Source organism: Cyprinus carpio, chromosome B13 (genome assembly GCF_018340385.1).
Source record: "Cyprinus carpio isolate SPL01 chromosome B13, ASM1834038v1, whole genome shotgun sequence".
Lineage (NCBI taxonomy): Eukaryota > Metazoa > Chordata > Actinopteri > Cypriniformes > Cyprinidae > Cyprinus > Cyprinus carpio.
This window is the reverse complement of record NC_056609.1, coordinates 15,399,493-15,415,395: the sequence shown is the minus strand read 5'-3', so window position 1 is coordinate 15,415,395 and position 15,903 is coordinate 15,399,493. Positions and strand designations below refer to the sequence as shown.

The 15,903-nt window shown below is 39.0% G+C and overlaps 1 protein-coding gene and 1 pseudogene across 48 annotated transcripts in view; both read right to left on the bottom strand.

The window, feature by feature from the left end:
* The window catches only part of camk2g2 (calcium/calmodulin-dependent protein kinase (CaM kinase) II gamma 2), a 57,523-nt gene extending 52,263 nt beyond the window's left edge, over window positions 1-5,260 (bottom strand). For all 48 annotated transcript variants that reach the window (XM_042736755.1, XM_042736785.1, XM_042736786.1 and 45 more), the window contains exons 1-2: window positions 5,045-5,260; window positions 747-841 (exon numbers count right to left, since the gene is read on the bottom strand). In XM_042736755.1, the coding sequence (XP_042592689.1) occupies window positions 747-841; window positions 5,045-5,109 (160 nt within the window). In that variant the 5' untranslated portion in view covers window positions 5,110-5,260. The remainder of the gene's footprint in view (window positions 1-746; window positions 842-5,044) is intronic.
* A 437-nt stretch (window positions 5,261-5,697) lies between these two features.
* On the bottom strand, window positions 5,698-14,273 carry LOC122139412 (annotated as a pseudogene).
* Between the last annotated feature and the right edge of the window lie 1,630 nt (window positions 14,274-15,903).

Here is a 15,903-nt window from a genome sequence, read left to right as displayed (position 1 = left end):
GATCGAAAATAAAGCTCTGTGTGTATATAGTTGTTAATGGATTTCTGTCTGTGTGAAAAGTTCACACAAAGTTAATGCAATTAATGTGTTATCATGATCAGTCTTCGCTGCCACCTCTGAGTAATCATGCCCATGTCTAGCTGACAATCCAAAAGAGTCATTTAATTAAAATCCATTTCATTTAATTCAACCCAAGATAGCCCAACCTGATACCGTAAGAGGACAGGTAAACAAAGTGTCCGTTCCCCGAAATAGATCCAGTGCTTTTGTTTGCATTGGAGCAGAAACAGTAACTGGGGCTTGTATATCCTGACCATCTTCATCAACAGCACTGATGATACTGACAGTGATTAGTGACTCAACTGAGAAAGAATGAATGAAAGTAGCAGCATCAACAGGTTCACTGCATTAGCTGTTACGCATTTGAGATCAGAGCACAGAGAGGCAAATTATCAATATTGTTGAGTCTGCTTGATGCAGAATGGATGGACTAATTTCATTATATCTCTGTGCTTCCTGTTAAGCATTTGTGGTAAGTTAAGATACTTTAAATTAGGATGTTCTCAGAGCAGTGCCTACCGTTTAAAATATGGGAATTAGTCATATGTGATCAGGTCTGACAGTGTGCTATCTCTCAAATAATGCAGATCTGATTAGATCAAAGAGAGAGACCTTAGTTTATTGAGGATGAAGATTTGTGAACATTCTAGGAAGACAATAGCCAGGCAGCCAAAGCAAAATCTTACCTCGTGCTGACAGCTTTTTTGTGTTGATGATCTTAGCAGCATATTCCTGGCCGGTTGATTTCTTTACACATCGCCGAACAACAGAAAAGGCACCCCTGTTTGAAAGAAACAGCAATGCACGTCAATAATAACACAATCAAGCAAGCCTGAAATTTGATTTATGCCAAAAACATTACATAATCTTAATGTTACACATGAAGCAAATAGCATGCAGTAGTGTCTATCCACATTTCAGCAGCGCTGGTTCCGGACGTAAAGTTTTGACATTTCCCATAGGGATTTTCTAAAAGTATTATTAGGGCTTTTTAGCTATGAACAAAAACAACCAGCTTTGAGGTGAATCACACTGCAAATGACATGATCGAATTAAAAATGATAAAAACATTTACTTTTGATTAAAAGGAGTCGATTATATACATATAGAAACGATACATTTCATGTTTTTGCAAACTATGTGGATTATGCAATATGCATAGGGAGACTAGTTTTATTTACTCAGAATTTCTGATTGGTGGAAACTTTGCAGCAAAATCCTGGGTAATTTCGTTTTTTAAATTTCATTAGGATTTCCACTGTTGAACATGGTTATTTAGCAAATAAATTGAAACAATGTGGGCTGATGACTTCAACCAAAGTATATACCATTGATTAACAACCACGTAGCTCACAACAGGTGTGTCTTCAAAGCTTTGTAAGATCGTTCAAAATCAATTCCGCTATGGAGAAAATGATTTTTACTTCCAGAATCCCACTGCTGCACTCTATCAGACGGAAAATCAGGGAAAAGAATACAACAACAGCAATTCACTGGCACTAAAAATTCAGCATTAAATGAAATGTGCTACATAAGCTATGTCATTGTTCTGCATTGCACTGTATTGCAAGAATCTTTAAAATTATTAATTAGAGACCGATGACTGCTCAATAAGGACATGTGATGTGCGTGTAAGATCATTAAAGCTGCTGCAAATGATTTACGCACAAAACATACTTGCAAAAATGCCATCTTTCCTCATAGGCAACTATCGTGAGCTGTGACGTAGATGACAGCAAACATGGAAAATAAATATGTCCATTTCAGGCTTTTATGAGCTCTCTGAAAATGAATATTTACTAAATGCTGGCTGAAAAAAATGTACTCTGAGCACACAGTTACTTTTGAATGGACAAGGATGCTTTTTGGCAGCAGAATGGTGTAGGTATGTTATCTAACAGCAAGGGCTAAATGAAACATGCTAACCAATTAAACCCTTACCAATTATGGTGCGTTCACACTCACAGCGTTTCAATCGTGGGAAGCTGTGGAGTCACTGTGCTTTTAGTTTTTTAGTAAGCTATGTTCAGCGTAGTCGCTTTGCTATCAGTTGCTGTCACTCAAGACAAATTGCTGTCAGTGTGAGCACCCCTTTAGTTCAGAAAAAAAGGTAGCCCAGGCCCAAACACCACTGGCACAGAGCCGCCTCCAACTTGTCTGATTGGCTAGCATGTACAGGCATGTAAAATATAGTTTTTCTGTTTACCGAGACAAATGTGATTTCTCAGCAAACCGATTACAGTGATATATGTCAGGCATGGTATTCAAAAAACAAAAAACAAAAAAAAAACAGCAGCTTTATTAACAATAATGTGCCACAACATCAAGTCATATGCTAAATTGTATATTTCACAAACAAAACAGCACTAAGACATTTACTATATTATTACATTACTGCTTCATTCACTGTTTGTCAATGTTTTTGTCAGCTGTTCTACTACTGTCAACGAAAGATACCAAACAATAATGGTGGTGCAGGGCTCCAAACTGCGACTAAAACGGTCGCATTTGAGACCAAAAATATTAAATTGCGTATGAAGCTTTTGCTGAGGTCCCCACTGGCGCCTAGGCCTACGTATTTACATGTCATAACTTAAAAATGTATTTATTTAGGTTTTCCTGATTGTTTTGCGATCACATCATTTGCTATGTTCACGTATTAAACTGAGACGATGCGCATCAAAGTTTTATTGGAAAAAAAAGAATATCAAACAGTCCTCATCTCTGCAGCACAGCAGCACTGATAAATGCTGCTCAGTTGTACAGCGCGAGAGAGATTGGCATGACGGAGAGGAGACGTGTGAAGTGAAAGTGCAGAAAAGCAGCATCTATTTCGTGCACAACTTGAACAAACTACAACAGGTAAAGCTGTCAGCTGTGTGGATATTGGCAATATCGTTAACAATTCTCGTTTATCCTGTAAATTTTAGGTCTATACTGTGTTCTGTTAATGCGTGAACTTCCAGTAATCCAGTACTTTGTTACTTTTTAATAAACAAAGTATCAGCTTTAAAGTTATTCAAAATTTATAATGAAATACAAACTATAAATACAGTTTTGGCGCTCTTTAATGCAGCAGGTGCGATAGCTTAAGTGCGTCAGTTCAAGCGGCAAGTGAACCCATTATATCTTTCTCTTTACTACTATAGTACATAATGAACATGAATTAACATCATAAGGCAGGCTATTTTATAAGCCTACAGTACAACTTAATTATTGCAATGTTAATAATAGGCTACATTTACCTCAGAATAACCATTCGTGTCCACAAGCTCATCAGTCAGCTAGAAAAATAACTATAAAGAGGAACATTTTGCTATATTTATGCACTGTTGCATTTTAATATTTTTACTTATTCTGTTGTCTACATGACTCAACTCCTCTTATAAAATTGCATTTTACTAATTAAGAAAAACAGACTGAAAGTGTGAAAGACATACACTCTTAAAAATAACGGTGCTTAAAAGGTTCTTCACACAACCAGTTTTGGTTCCACAAAGAACCATTCAGTCAAATGTTCTTTAAAGAACCTTTTCTTTCTCAACTTTTTATAATCTGAAGAACCTTCTGTGAAACGTAAAGGTTCTTCAGATGTTAAAGTTTCTTTATGAAACCATTTAGACAAAAAAGGTTCTTCTATGGCATCGTGAAGCACCTTTATTTTTAAGAGTGTATGACAACATTTACAGGATGCATTGAGGAGGAGCCCAAACTACACTCAGTGGCCAAGTGATGCTTATGGTCCACGATACTGGTACAGATAATGAACAATTCTTTGTGACTGTATATTTCAACAGTCATTTAGTTCCCACTTTAAGTGAACCTTAATTCCCAGGTCACCTACAAGATGGATTAAAATGCTGATAAAATCAAGAAAAGATGAGACAATATAACAGTATGATTGAAATGTTAAAATGTAAAAAAAATCAACACGATTCAGTAGATCTTTCATTACGTGGTGCCCAACACGTTATAAAATGTTTCAATAATGTTATATGTAGGTATTTGCTTTTTTATTAAAAAATAACTTATGAAAATAAGTTTTATTTATGACCTTTATTTACTAAGGTGCTATTACTGCCATTTATTAAAGCCAACTCTTCGTTGCATGTGTATTGCTAAAACATGCAAGTCATGCAATCGAGTCGTAAACATATTTCCTGTATGTTTTATTTGTAACATCTCGGCTATTACAGTAATTCGCACGAGCGTTGACTCTAGAGATTCAATACGATTCGCGAAGAATCGTTCAGAGCACTTTTGTGTACAGGTTCAACTAGTTCTTCAAAACGATCCGACTCAACAGAACAATTCATCCCTGAAACGGGCAACGCCAATTCACTTCCTTCATTTTTACGTTGTTTTTTGGCGGCTGGACAACAACTGTCAACAAACGTAACAGACCGCCCAATGACGGTGCGATATATGATGCCCAAAACAGCAGCATTTTCCCGTAACTATCGTTACACAAGTCTGCAGCAAACCGTACTATCCGCCTGCGCGCGCGGCAGTCATCTGTGATATCTGATCGATTCTACTGAATGCTGTAAAAGTTTGGGTGTGCATTCAAAACGAGGACGCAAATGACAAAGCCGAGCGCCTCAGACCGAAATATTTCCCTTTCTGACCAACGTCCGTCCGCATGTCGATAAAGTGTCGGTAAAGTACCGCATCTCGCATCACGACGACACGCAGGTTCCGAAAGCACCCTGTAGCGCGCGAGCACGATGTTAGGAAACGCGTCTAAAGATATACAAAGAAACGAGCTTAAGGATCGCCGAGGCTTAATAATCACACCGAACTGCTCAAATCAACTCAATCGGGCTTTCCGTTAGCGGGCTGCGCTGGCTTTTGGCATGCAAAACCGATACGCTTGTGTGTGTGAAGGCTGCTGTCAACACACTGAACTAGACACAGGCAACACGATGAGACACAATGCAGTGAGTGTAACGCGCCACACAAATGCAGCGGTTCGGTCGCTTACTTTCCGAGCTCTTCGTACAGCTGGTTTTCGTCTGTAAACCTGGTGGAGGTTACAATTGTAGCCATGTTGCGCTTTACGGGGGTATCGCCTCTCTGGTGTCTCCGGCAGCGCCTCGTTCAGGTTCGAGAGATCTCTCGCTCACTCTTAAGGGTGAGAGAGAAAGGAGGAGGTGGGGGAGAAGGAAGAGAGAGGTGCTGCTGGTAAGTGGCGTGTGTGTTGGTGGAGAGAGAGAGAGAGAGAACGCTGCCAGCAACGCGAGATTTTCTCTCTCGACGTCGAGAAGTGACAAAGGCTATACACAGTCCGAGCACGCGACGCGACGAAACGACGTTGCGCTCTTGCTTAATGGACTGACTGCTGCGGTGATGTATGAACGTGAACGAATCTTTCTTTGGAGTCGGATCTTTTAAATGAATAGGGTGAATTCGTTCGCGAAACCGGTTTGAACAATTCGTTCACGAATCTGAGTTAAATCTGATTCGAACACGTCAGAGTCGACTCGTAATGAGCCGAGAGCTTTGGGGAAGCATTTGGAGAGAACCATGGATTTAGCCAAGTTAAAGTAAGCTTCACAGAAAATTTTACTGATACACCTCACTAAATATATTATGGAAATATAACTACGTATTGGTTGTGTACAAGCTTTTTTTTTTTTTTTTTTTTTTTTTTTAATGCGGACAAGATATTTCCTGTGAATGTGCGAGACTTCGGATTCATTAACGGCTATAAGTTTAATGACTATAGGTTTAATAGCTAGAATAAGGAAATGTAGTGAAAAGTTACAAACCACGTGTTTATGATCACAATAATAAAATAAGATTTTAACAAATACCAGTTTGCAACATAAGCAGCTTAACTTAGTGTACAGCTGCCAAAACCAGAAGCCAGGGAATTAAAAACCACATCTGCTCTTACATTAAAATGGTTTATGGTTCTAAATGACTTTGTCATATTTTGTATTATTGTTCTGGACTGACACCACCATTGGTCGGTTGTTGTTCTTTGACACGTTTGACAAAGCTGAATCATTAAAATGTTGATTTTACAGAACCCCCTAGCTCATATTCATAAAATATTCAACATTTAGCTGGATAAAGGGCACTGGCAATGTGCATTCTAGTTTCAGTGTGCTTGTACATTGTTTTTCACAGGTATCATCAATATCTCAAATAGTAATGTTACTCTATTAACTCATTAGAATCCGTCCCTGGAAAACAAGTTCTACTTCCTGAAAGAAACTGAAAGCAAAATTCAGCTTTGACAACTTTGCTTCACTGTGGCTTATCAAAGGAGCAGTGTCTGGATAATAATCCCCGAAATATACTCTGTGCAAGTACATAAATGCTGACGTTTCATTTGGTAGTTGCATTCTAAAATAGCCAAGCAGATGTTTTATTGCAGTTTTTATGGTCTTGATGTATGTAGTTCTTATGATGAACAATCAGACAAAACCTTGGTTCATTTTTTCACCAGCATACCATCGTCTTGTCAATAGTCCTGCTTACAAATAAATACAAATGTCAATTATTGGTAAAACAAAAATCAGTCATATATTCAAGTAATACATCTAATTTCATTAGTCCTCTTATTATATTATTTGAAATCATTTTACAATCACCAAAAAAAAAAAAACGCCATTTAAAACACCAGGTACAAAGACAGTCATTTATTATTTGCAGGTGTGCATGCACAAAGAGACAAAAAATGTACTCCGCTATATTTTTACCAACAGATTTACTCATATGATGCAAGCCTGCTTCAGGTTTCAAGCATTATATTAGTCCATTATGTGGACTTTTATCGCTTCTTAGAAAAAGAATGTAACAACTCAGTGTCTCATGGTTGTAAATGCTCTCTATTCTTTCTTGGTCAACCTTGTGGAGCAAAACAGTCCGATTAGCAATGAATGCATAAGAAGTGCAGGGACTGTAATTACACAGAGGCAGGTTGATATGAAAGCTTAATTAGAGCGGAGTAGAGGTGGGTGGTTATTAATTGCAGTGTTCCCTGCATGTGCATGCTGGGAAATGGTATACACAATCCTCTGCAAAAGCGCAGCAGCAGAGGATGGATGGCTTGCTGCCAGACGGCATAAGTTCCTCAGGAAAGTGCGCTGCTTTAAGTATTACAAACTACATTTGCAGATCATGTTTGAATTATATGTGTGATGCATAATGTGCCAAATTCAGTCTATTTTGTCTGTTAGTGTGTTATGAGGTTTCAAATCGAGCTACTGTACAGTAAAATGAAAGAGTTATCAGCACTGTCAAGCTATGACCGTATTATCACTTCATCTGTGTAATTGAAGATCAACTGAAGCGTCACAAAACAGGCTAAAATATCAAGCGCAGTTTGTTGGGCTTAATGCAAATGTATTGTATTACACTTGACATCTATACATTAGCACAGTTACCATCTTAAGAATTATAATTTGCCTGTAAAGAGTTGCCTGCTGCCCGATGTAGCCACGATTGTGTTGCATCATGTTGATTTATTGATTTGTAAAGCAAATGTGTAATCCACTACTACTCTTAGCGTGACCATTTATCTGGGATGCTGTAAGTGATTTCAGTCATTTTGCTAACTTCCACCACACTTACGGAAGTAGACCACCCCATTCCTTCAGCAACCTGCACTTTTACCAAAATCCCAGCTGTTAAAGACTTGTAAGCAACTTGATGTTGACAAATTCAAACATGCATGAAAAAGCTAGTTACAAGTGTGTTTCAGTGTTTCTTGCCATCAGTATTTTATAGTGCCTCTTTTTGTTGTGTTGTGCTTGTTGAATGACACAACAAAAGCAATGAGTTGTGATGTCCGATTTGCCAACAAATGACTTGCATGAGCTGGTTCTTTTCAAAGAATCATTTAGAAATTATTCACTAAACAGTCACAAGGCAATTAGTGATTTGAATGAGACTGAATCGAGCTGTTCACAACTTACTCCCTTACTGGACGAGAATCGTCTTTTAGGGTTGTCCAATTTGGGATGAATTCAAGACATTTACAGTGACATTGACTTGTTGACTTTTTTAATAGTTGTTCATGCAGTTTAAGATACACATGTTATTCAAAAAAATAATTAAATGTTACAAAAGCAAGTTATTGTCCAGTATAGTGCGGTGCAATTGTATAAGGTTGAATCGATTCCAGAGAGCTTTGTTTGGGAGTATGGCTGCAGGCGTATGACATATTGGAAACATAAACAATGCAACCTTTGACTTTTAATTCAACAGGCAGGAATATGCTTATAAAACAAACTGACATTTATGTGGCAAAAATACAGTTATGATCTTCAGAGTGATTGCATCAGATATAAATAAGCTTGAAAAATATTTTTTACAACTACAACTTCCCTTCATCACAGCATCTAGCATAATTTGTGGTTTAAATGTAAAGAAAGAAAGAAGCAGTGAACTCAAATGTATTCAGTTCCTATACACACACACACACACACACACACTAGTACTCCAGTCTTCTGAGACTGTTCCATACTAGCTGGTGTAGTTTCTCAACCACTGCAATAGATTGTGAGCATGACCAACTGCGTTCTGAGCAACCATCTGTATCAAATGACTCTGCAATTTGGCAACAAAAACATCATTTGGCCCCTAAATGTTTCGTTTTTGGAGCCCTAGTCCCTTTTTTAACCTGAATGCCTGTATCTTTCAGGTAGTAAGGACATTTTATGCGTGGTATTTCATAAACAAATCGCTCACAGCACCTTTAAAGGATGCCAAACTCAGCATGTGTTCAGGATGACTCATACACAGAGTGAGGGAGTTAGTCAGATCGCTCTCTCTCTGTTTCTCTAGGCCAGCCCATTGTGCATTCTTACCACAGTTGAAGTCTTTCCAAAGTGGGTTGATGCTGTTTTGAGTTGTTTTCAGAGATAAACAGGAGGAGGAAGTATTTTTGTTGTATTGGTGAAATTCTAACACTTACGCTCATAAGAAGGAATAACAGCTATGTTGTGATAATTCATCGAGGTACATTCCAGACTTTTCTTCACTTCTTTTGAATGGGCAAATAATAACAGGAAATAAAAATGCCCTCTGGACTATGACCTCAGATAAGTATACAACAGATTTACATCAGAGATTGTAAAGGTGTGGCCACACTAGACTTTGTGTTTCCAAACTATAAGTCTGAAATCGTTTTTAAGTCATTTCACAAGCTTAGAGCAAATGTACTCACATCTTAAAGGGATAGTTCACCCCAAAATTGAAACAATGTCTTCATTTACTCACCCTCATGTCATTCCAAACCTGTATGAGTGATGTACAACTACTTCTGATGAACACAAGATAAGATATTTTGAAGAATGTTGATAACCAAACAGATTTATGGATTGAAAAACTCCACAAAAAAACACATCTTCTTATCTTCTTTATGTCCCTCAGAAGACAGTCATACAGGTTTTGACATGAGGGTGAGTAAGTGATGACATTTTCTTTTTTGGGCCATCTATCCATTTAACATTTAAAAGAACATCATATTATTCAGCCATAACAATTCACTGGAAAGTAGGAGCAGATCAGTCTCCAATAAAAAGTACACAGTAATTCTTGCCCTGTAGCTCTTAAGGTAAACATCTGTTTTTCATTATCTCAGCTATGTACTAACATTATCTTTTAACTGTGTATTGACTTTTACCTTGCTCTAGATTCCTTATCTTCCAAAACTGAAGTGTTTCTTAAGTATAGAACTTAAGGAAACATTCTCCTCGATTAATTACTTCATATGAAAGTGTTTAATGCAGGTGACTTCTTTGCAGCTTGATGGAGGTTAGTTTTTCATTTATGGTTTGTGACTGAACAAATTTTAATGGGAGGACTATGTTATTGTGAACAAATAAAAAGGATGGATTATTTTGTAGGAATACTGACAGAAGACACAAATACAATTACATTACAGTAAATCCATTTACATACGTAGAAGTAAATTTTCACTATTCAAAATATTTCTAAAATGCTATTGCATGATGTTGAATACAAAGCACATTTCATCATGTCTTGTGAAATGCATTAAGTCTCTTAAAACCGGGAGATGAACAGGCCAAGAATGTCTCGTATAAAGGCACACAGCCTTTATACCCAAGAGTGATCTTCCTCCTCCTCAAATAGCCCTCGTTTTACATGAAAGAACTTACTTTATCCCTCTTTTATTTGCTTTTACATCTGCACTGACCTGATACTCAAACCGAGAAGGAATGCAAGAGTACGAGGAACAGGTGGAGGAGAAAGCACAGAAACAATGAAGAATCGTGTGTTATTCTGGTTGTGGTAGGCAATGTCAGAGCAGATTTGGATAGAGCACAAGCATTAAAGCAAAAGGTAGGAGAATGAGAGAGGCGTGAGGAGGAGTGCAAGGCAGAGGCATGTCAGAGAAAGAACGGATAGATGAGAGAAAGTGAACCAGGGGGTGGATAAGCGAACACTGGTCCACGAACAAGTGAAGAACAATGTAAGTGCTGTATTATTCTCTATCAAATCAATGCCACTACTTACATAATTTTCTGTATTCAAATAACGGGATCATCTAATAAAGATCCTGCCATTAAGTGCTCATAGAATCATATGTGATCAAATCCAGACTGCTCCGGTCTGGGTTCCATTAACGGTAGGTGATCGGAACTGTTCTGCTAAATCCATTGCATCATACAGATGGGAACTTGTCTAATATACTCATTACCAGTAAATGTCGTCTAATAATGCAGGAAGGACATAAACAGTTAAAACGTTGCTGCATATATTTTCACACTGTGCCAGAGTTTCACAAATTGTCCTCTTTTGACTACAAGAACAAAGCAGCCCTTTGCATACAAGTACCAACCTTTTTGAACAAGGCCCTGAGTTTGCAGATTCAGCAGGTACTCTTGGATCTGGCTTTTCTGTTGGTGTTGTCTGGTTCTTCATCATCCTCTTCATCTCCTGCTTCTTCCTGACCCAGCCAGGGAGTCCACACCCCTCCGTGAAGTTGCGGGTCAGCCATCGGGTCATCAGCACCTTGACCACCTCAGGCCGGTCCATATGCAAAATCCGCCCTATCATAGGGATCAGCAGTGATGGTGAAAATCCAAACAGACTTCCTTCGCTGGTCTCGTCTCTTTTCCATGCCCTTCCACTGCTGCGGACCTCCCGGCATCGTCTGTGGAGGAAACCAGTCTCCGTCACCTACGTTCCCTGTCAGAAGTTTCCAGTCACCAGCTCGAATGGCTGCACGCACTCTTGTATCCCAGATCCCAAAACCATTAAGATTTAGGAGTCTCAGGTCAGCTTCTCCATGCTTGCGTGACACTGGGTCAGTGTTGAAGAGGATTTCAGTTCGTGGACAGGGCAGGCCACTGGTTATCTTGGCTGTCCAGGTAGCTGGAATCAGATTCTCTGTATCCTGCAAAAGACAGCAGGGTTGGGTACCAATCGGAGACGTGAATCAGAGCCTGACTCACCACCCCCTTCGTTTTCAACAGTGGGCTGTGTACAAAACCAACTGCTCGCACTCCACCTTCCCAGTAGGAGCCTTTGCCGCCACGCAGGGGCCAATTACAACCCCACGAGACAGGTTGGCCCCCACTGTCTGAAGAGTAGATGAGCACAGAGTTGTTGTAGTAGCCTCGCTCCCGCAGCTCACTGACAATCATCCCTACTGACTCGTCTACGCCGCTCACCATTGCAGCATAGTGGCGCAGAGGTCTGTGGCCAAGGGTCTGGTAGTTTCTGAGAAGATGCCCAGGAGCTTGTAATGGTGTGTGCACGGCCTGGAGGGCCACATATAGAAACAGGGGCGTCCACTGGTCATGACCTCTCAGGATTTCTTTTACTCTGCAAGAGTCCAAATGACCACAAAAGCTTACATGACTCAACACGGCACAGTATTTGGTTCACAAATGGTTGGTGTTTCTCACCTCTCAGTGTAAAGCCTCGTTGAGTAATTCCCGCTCAGCTCCCAGGCCGGCCATTCTCCATAATGCAGATCGAACCCACAGGCCTCTGTACCGTCACAGCTTTGGAAGCTAAAATGGTCTCCACTGCCCGTAAGCGATCCAAGGAAGCTTTGAAAGCCACAGCTCATTGGCAGACACTCGGGCCGGCAAAAACCCAGGTGCCATTTCCCTACCATGTGAGTGCTGTAACCAGCCTGCCGGAGCCTCTCGGGGAGCGTCGGTATGTTGGGGGGCAAGCAGAGGGGCTGCCGTGCATGGATGATCGAGTGTTGAAGCCCAGTGTGAATCTGATACCTGAAGCAATAGATGGTAGGTGGTGATTTTGAACACAGATTCTATACCAAGGTTCCTCAAATCTGCCACTGCCTTGCAGAGTTTAGCTCAAGCCCTGATCAAACCCACCTACCTGTAACTTTCTAGTAACTCTGAAGACCTTGCTCACATTAGGGTTGGAGCTAAACCTCGCAGGACAGTGGCTATCCAGGTCTGGATTCATGGAACTCGTCTACACTAATAAATTCACTGGATTTAACTCCAACTAAGAAAAGCTACTAATATTGAATATGCAATAGACAGGATAAGATAATTTATAGTAGTATATGCATAATTGTAAGTATTATACAGTAAGATTCATGCAGTGTTTTAACAAAATAGTGGTATTAGGAAAACAATAGTGGGTCTCTTACCGTCCAGTCATAAGCTGGCTGCATGAGGGGGAACAGATGGGCTGAACATAGTAGTTTTCCAGCTTCACCCTTTCGCCAGCCAGCTGGTCCAACACAGGCATGTGGATCTCCGAGCCATGGTACCCAATGCCTTGGTCCTCCACCATCACAAAAACAATATGTGGGGGAACTCGGCCCTGTCTGAGAACCTTTTCTTCTGTAGTATGAATTAGTCCTAGTGCCAAGCAGAAGCAAAGCACCAGCGCATCCATAATTGCAACACAATTGCTTGTCTGTTGACTAACATTTTGTGACTCCTTATGTTGACGTTCAACTTGAACCAAGCCGGATTAACAGAGAATGCTTGCTGTTATAATCCATCTAGCTGGATGAAGGTCCTTTTCCCCACTAAAGTAGATTTGGCTTTTTAAATGTTGTTTAAAACTTGTAAACGATAAATGAAACTTGTTCTGTAGTTCTTGTTAGTTCAGGATGGCATTCTGTATGTCTGAGTAATTTTGTGAGCAGAGCTGAATTGTCTGAGAGTAAACATTGCTGTCCTCTAACAGGACTGTGTTACATTCCTCTATCACACCAACCTACAGGATTATGCACTTAATTTGAAATGTTATACACTGGTAAATAACAACAACAACAAAAAAGTTACAATATTTTCACAGTTTGTAGCAGATACATACTTTTAATATTACTTTGTATACAATATATAAAGTTTCATTGTGATGGTGCATGTGAGTATTTCTTGATGGGGTAACTATTTAGAAATATGGAAATATAAAAAACAAAAATCAATTTGGGGGAAAAAAATGAAGGAAATACAGTGTTGACACCACCTGGTCAGTAAGTATATTACACCCAGCTAATAATGTGAAAGAAAGATTCCTCCTCTCTCTCTCCCAACACACAATTTCCACCAGAAATAAACCGTGTGTGATATCGACCCAAAACAAGCATCAGTGCAGGTGAAGCAGAGTTGATGAGAAAGCTTACATGTTGTTTTATTGATCCTTTAATTACCTCAGAACCACATAAAGGCATTTACCTGATAATGAGTTCCCAGAACAGAGGCTGTGGAGGCCACTTTCCTGTATACAGGCTAAGTGATGCTTACTGTGGAAGTGTGCATGGAAAGGACAAGCACTGATTTACTGAACCCAAAGAGAATGCAGTCAATAAAGCCTTATTAGATACACATCAATTAAATAGAAAGTTCAAGCAAAACTAAAAATTCTCTCATTTATTCACCCTTATGTTGGTCCAAACCTGTATGACACTCAATTCTTCTGCTGAACATAAAAGATGGTAACTGTTAAACAGTCTTAGTTATACTTTCACTGTATGGACAGAAAATATGTCTCGTCATAATAAAAACATTCTCTATCCCAGAAGATCAATTACATTTAGATTTCTCATGATTAAACACCCTTTAAAAAAAATGGGCTCATGTTTGGACCTTACCAGTTCAGTAAATCCAGTGGCGGGCAGTAACGGAGTAGCTTTATTTCATTACTGTACTTAAGTACATTTTTTAAGTATCTGTACTTTACTGGAGTAGTTTTATTTTGAGTAACTTTTACTTCACTACATTTCATAAAACATATCATTACTCCTTATAATATATCTTGTGCTCCGACACACGGTGTCTGATTCAAGAACTAACTGATTCTTTTCAATGAACCTTTTAAATCGGTTCGCAAATCGCATCAAACGATTCATTTACGAATTAGAATGATCCGACTGCAGCTGTTCTCGAGTCGTCAACTCACTGATTCAAATGAACCATTTAGTGCGAGTCTCCAGTGAACTGAATTCAGTAGTAAGAACCGGGAGATCTTGAGCGCGCGCGACTGATGCTGCTAAAAGTAAGTTACTAATGTCGATTTTAGGATTAAATATAGTAACTGAAAACCATATTTAGGTCAAATCCCGGGTATTTTGAGCAGTAGGATTATAAAAAATATGTGCTTATATAAAATTAAATGAAGTAGCCTATATAAAATTGCTAAATAAATCTATCAGTACTTTTTTTACTTAAGTACATAAAAAATCAAGTACTTTTGTACTTTCACTCAAGTAAAATTGAAAAAGGAGTACTTTTACTTTTACTGGAGTAATACTTTATTATACGTATCTGTACTTTTACTCAAGTACTTGATTTGTGTACTTCGTCCATCACTGAGTAAATCAAAGGAGAAGCTAGTGGCATTGAACTAGTGGCCTCTGAATTCTACTGAAGCCAGACGGCCACTGACAGATAACATAAATCATGTGACCTTTGCCAACACAACAGCTACAACAGCAACACCTATAGATGAAAGTAAAAGGCCATCTTAAGAGATTACTGCTGTAATTATACAGACGAAGGTTATGAGAATTAAAATGGGGGAAACAAACAATCACACACGAGCACTCTCTCTCTCAATTGAGAGGAGGTGCGGCACACATATCCGGCCCTCTGAAGGGCTATCGACCGCTCTCAGGTTTGCTCTGCCAGCGATCTCCTCTATGTAGCAGAGAGGAAATCAATGCCACAAAATGAGTCAATTTCCTACATTAAGCCAAAACAGACGACAGTCTCGCCCAAGTGGGAAATTTCACAGCCATTTCAGAGCAGGGAGAGAAAATGGCAGCCAAAGGGGAAGGGAAAAAGAAAAAAAAGCTCAAAATGAGTAGCCTTGGTTGTTTACTGTGTGTAGTAAGCAATTAATTGTCATCAAGTCTTTAGTGCAACTGGTTTTGCTTCTTATAGGGATTGTTCACACAGATTTTCTGTTTCTGACAAAAAACTGTTACACAAATCTTCTTTTATGTATTAAAGAAGAAAGCAAATCATACAGGTTATGAACAAAGTGAGTAAATTAATACAGAATTTAAATTAAATTAAAAAAGTTAAATTAAATCTTTTTTTTTTTTTTAAATAGTGACAAATCCCGTTTAATAAGTCATTTAGAACAGCAGTGGCTCTTTACCTCTACTACAACTAAATATACATGAATAATACACAAACACACTCAGTAGAAGTGTAAACCCATTTGTGGCCAGACACCCACTGAGCAGCCCATTAAGCATTAAAGCTCATGTGTTATTAATAAACGGATAAATGGAAATGTTCCAGGTGTACAGCGTGTGTATGCATGCATTATGTGAGATGAGGAGAGCATTAGGCCACCATCAAAATCACTCAAAGCCTATAGCGCCACTATGTGGAGAGAAAAGACATGACAACTAGA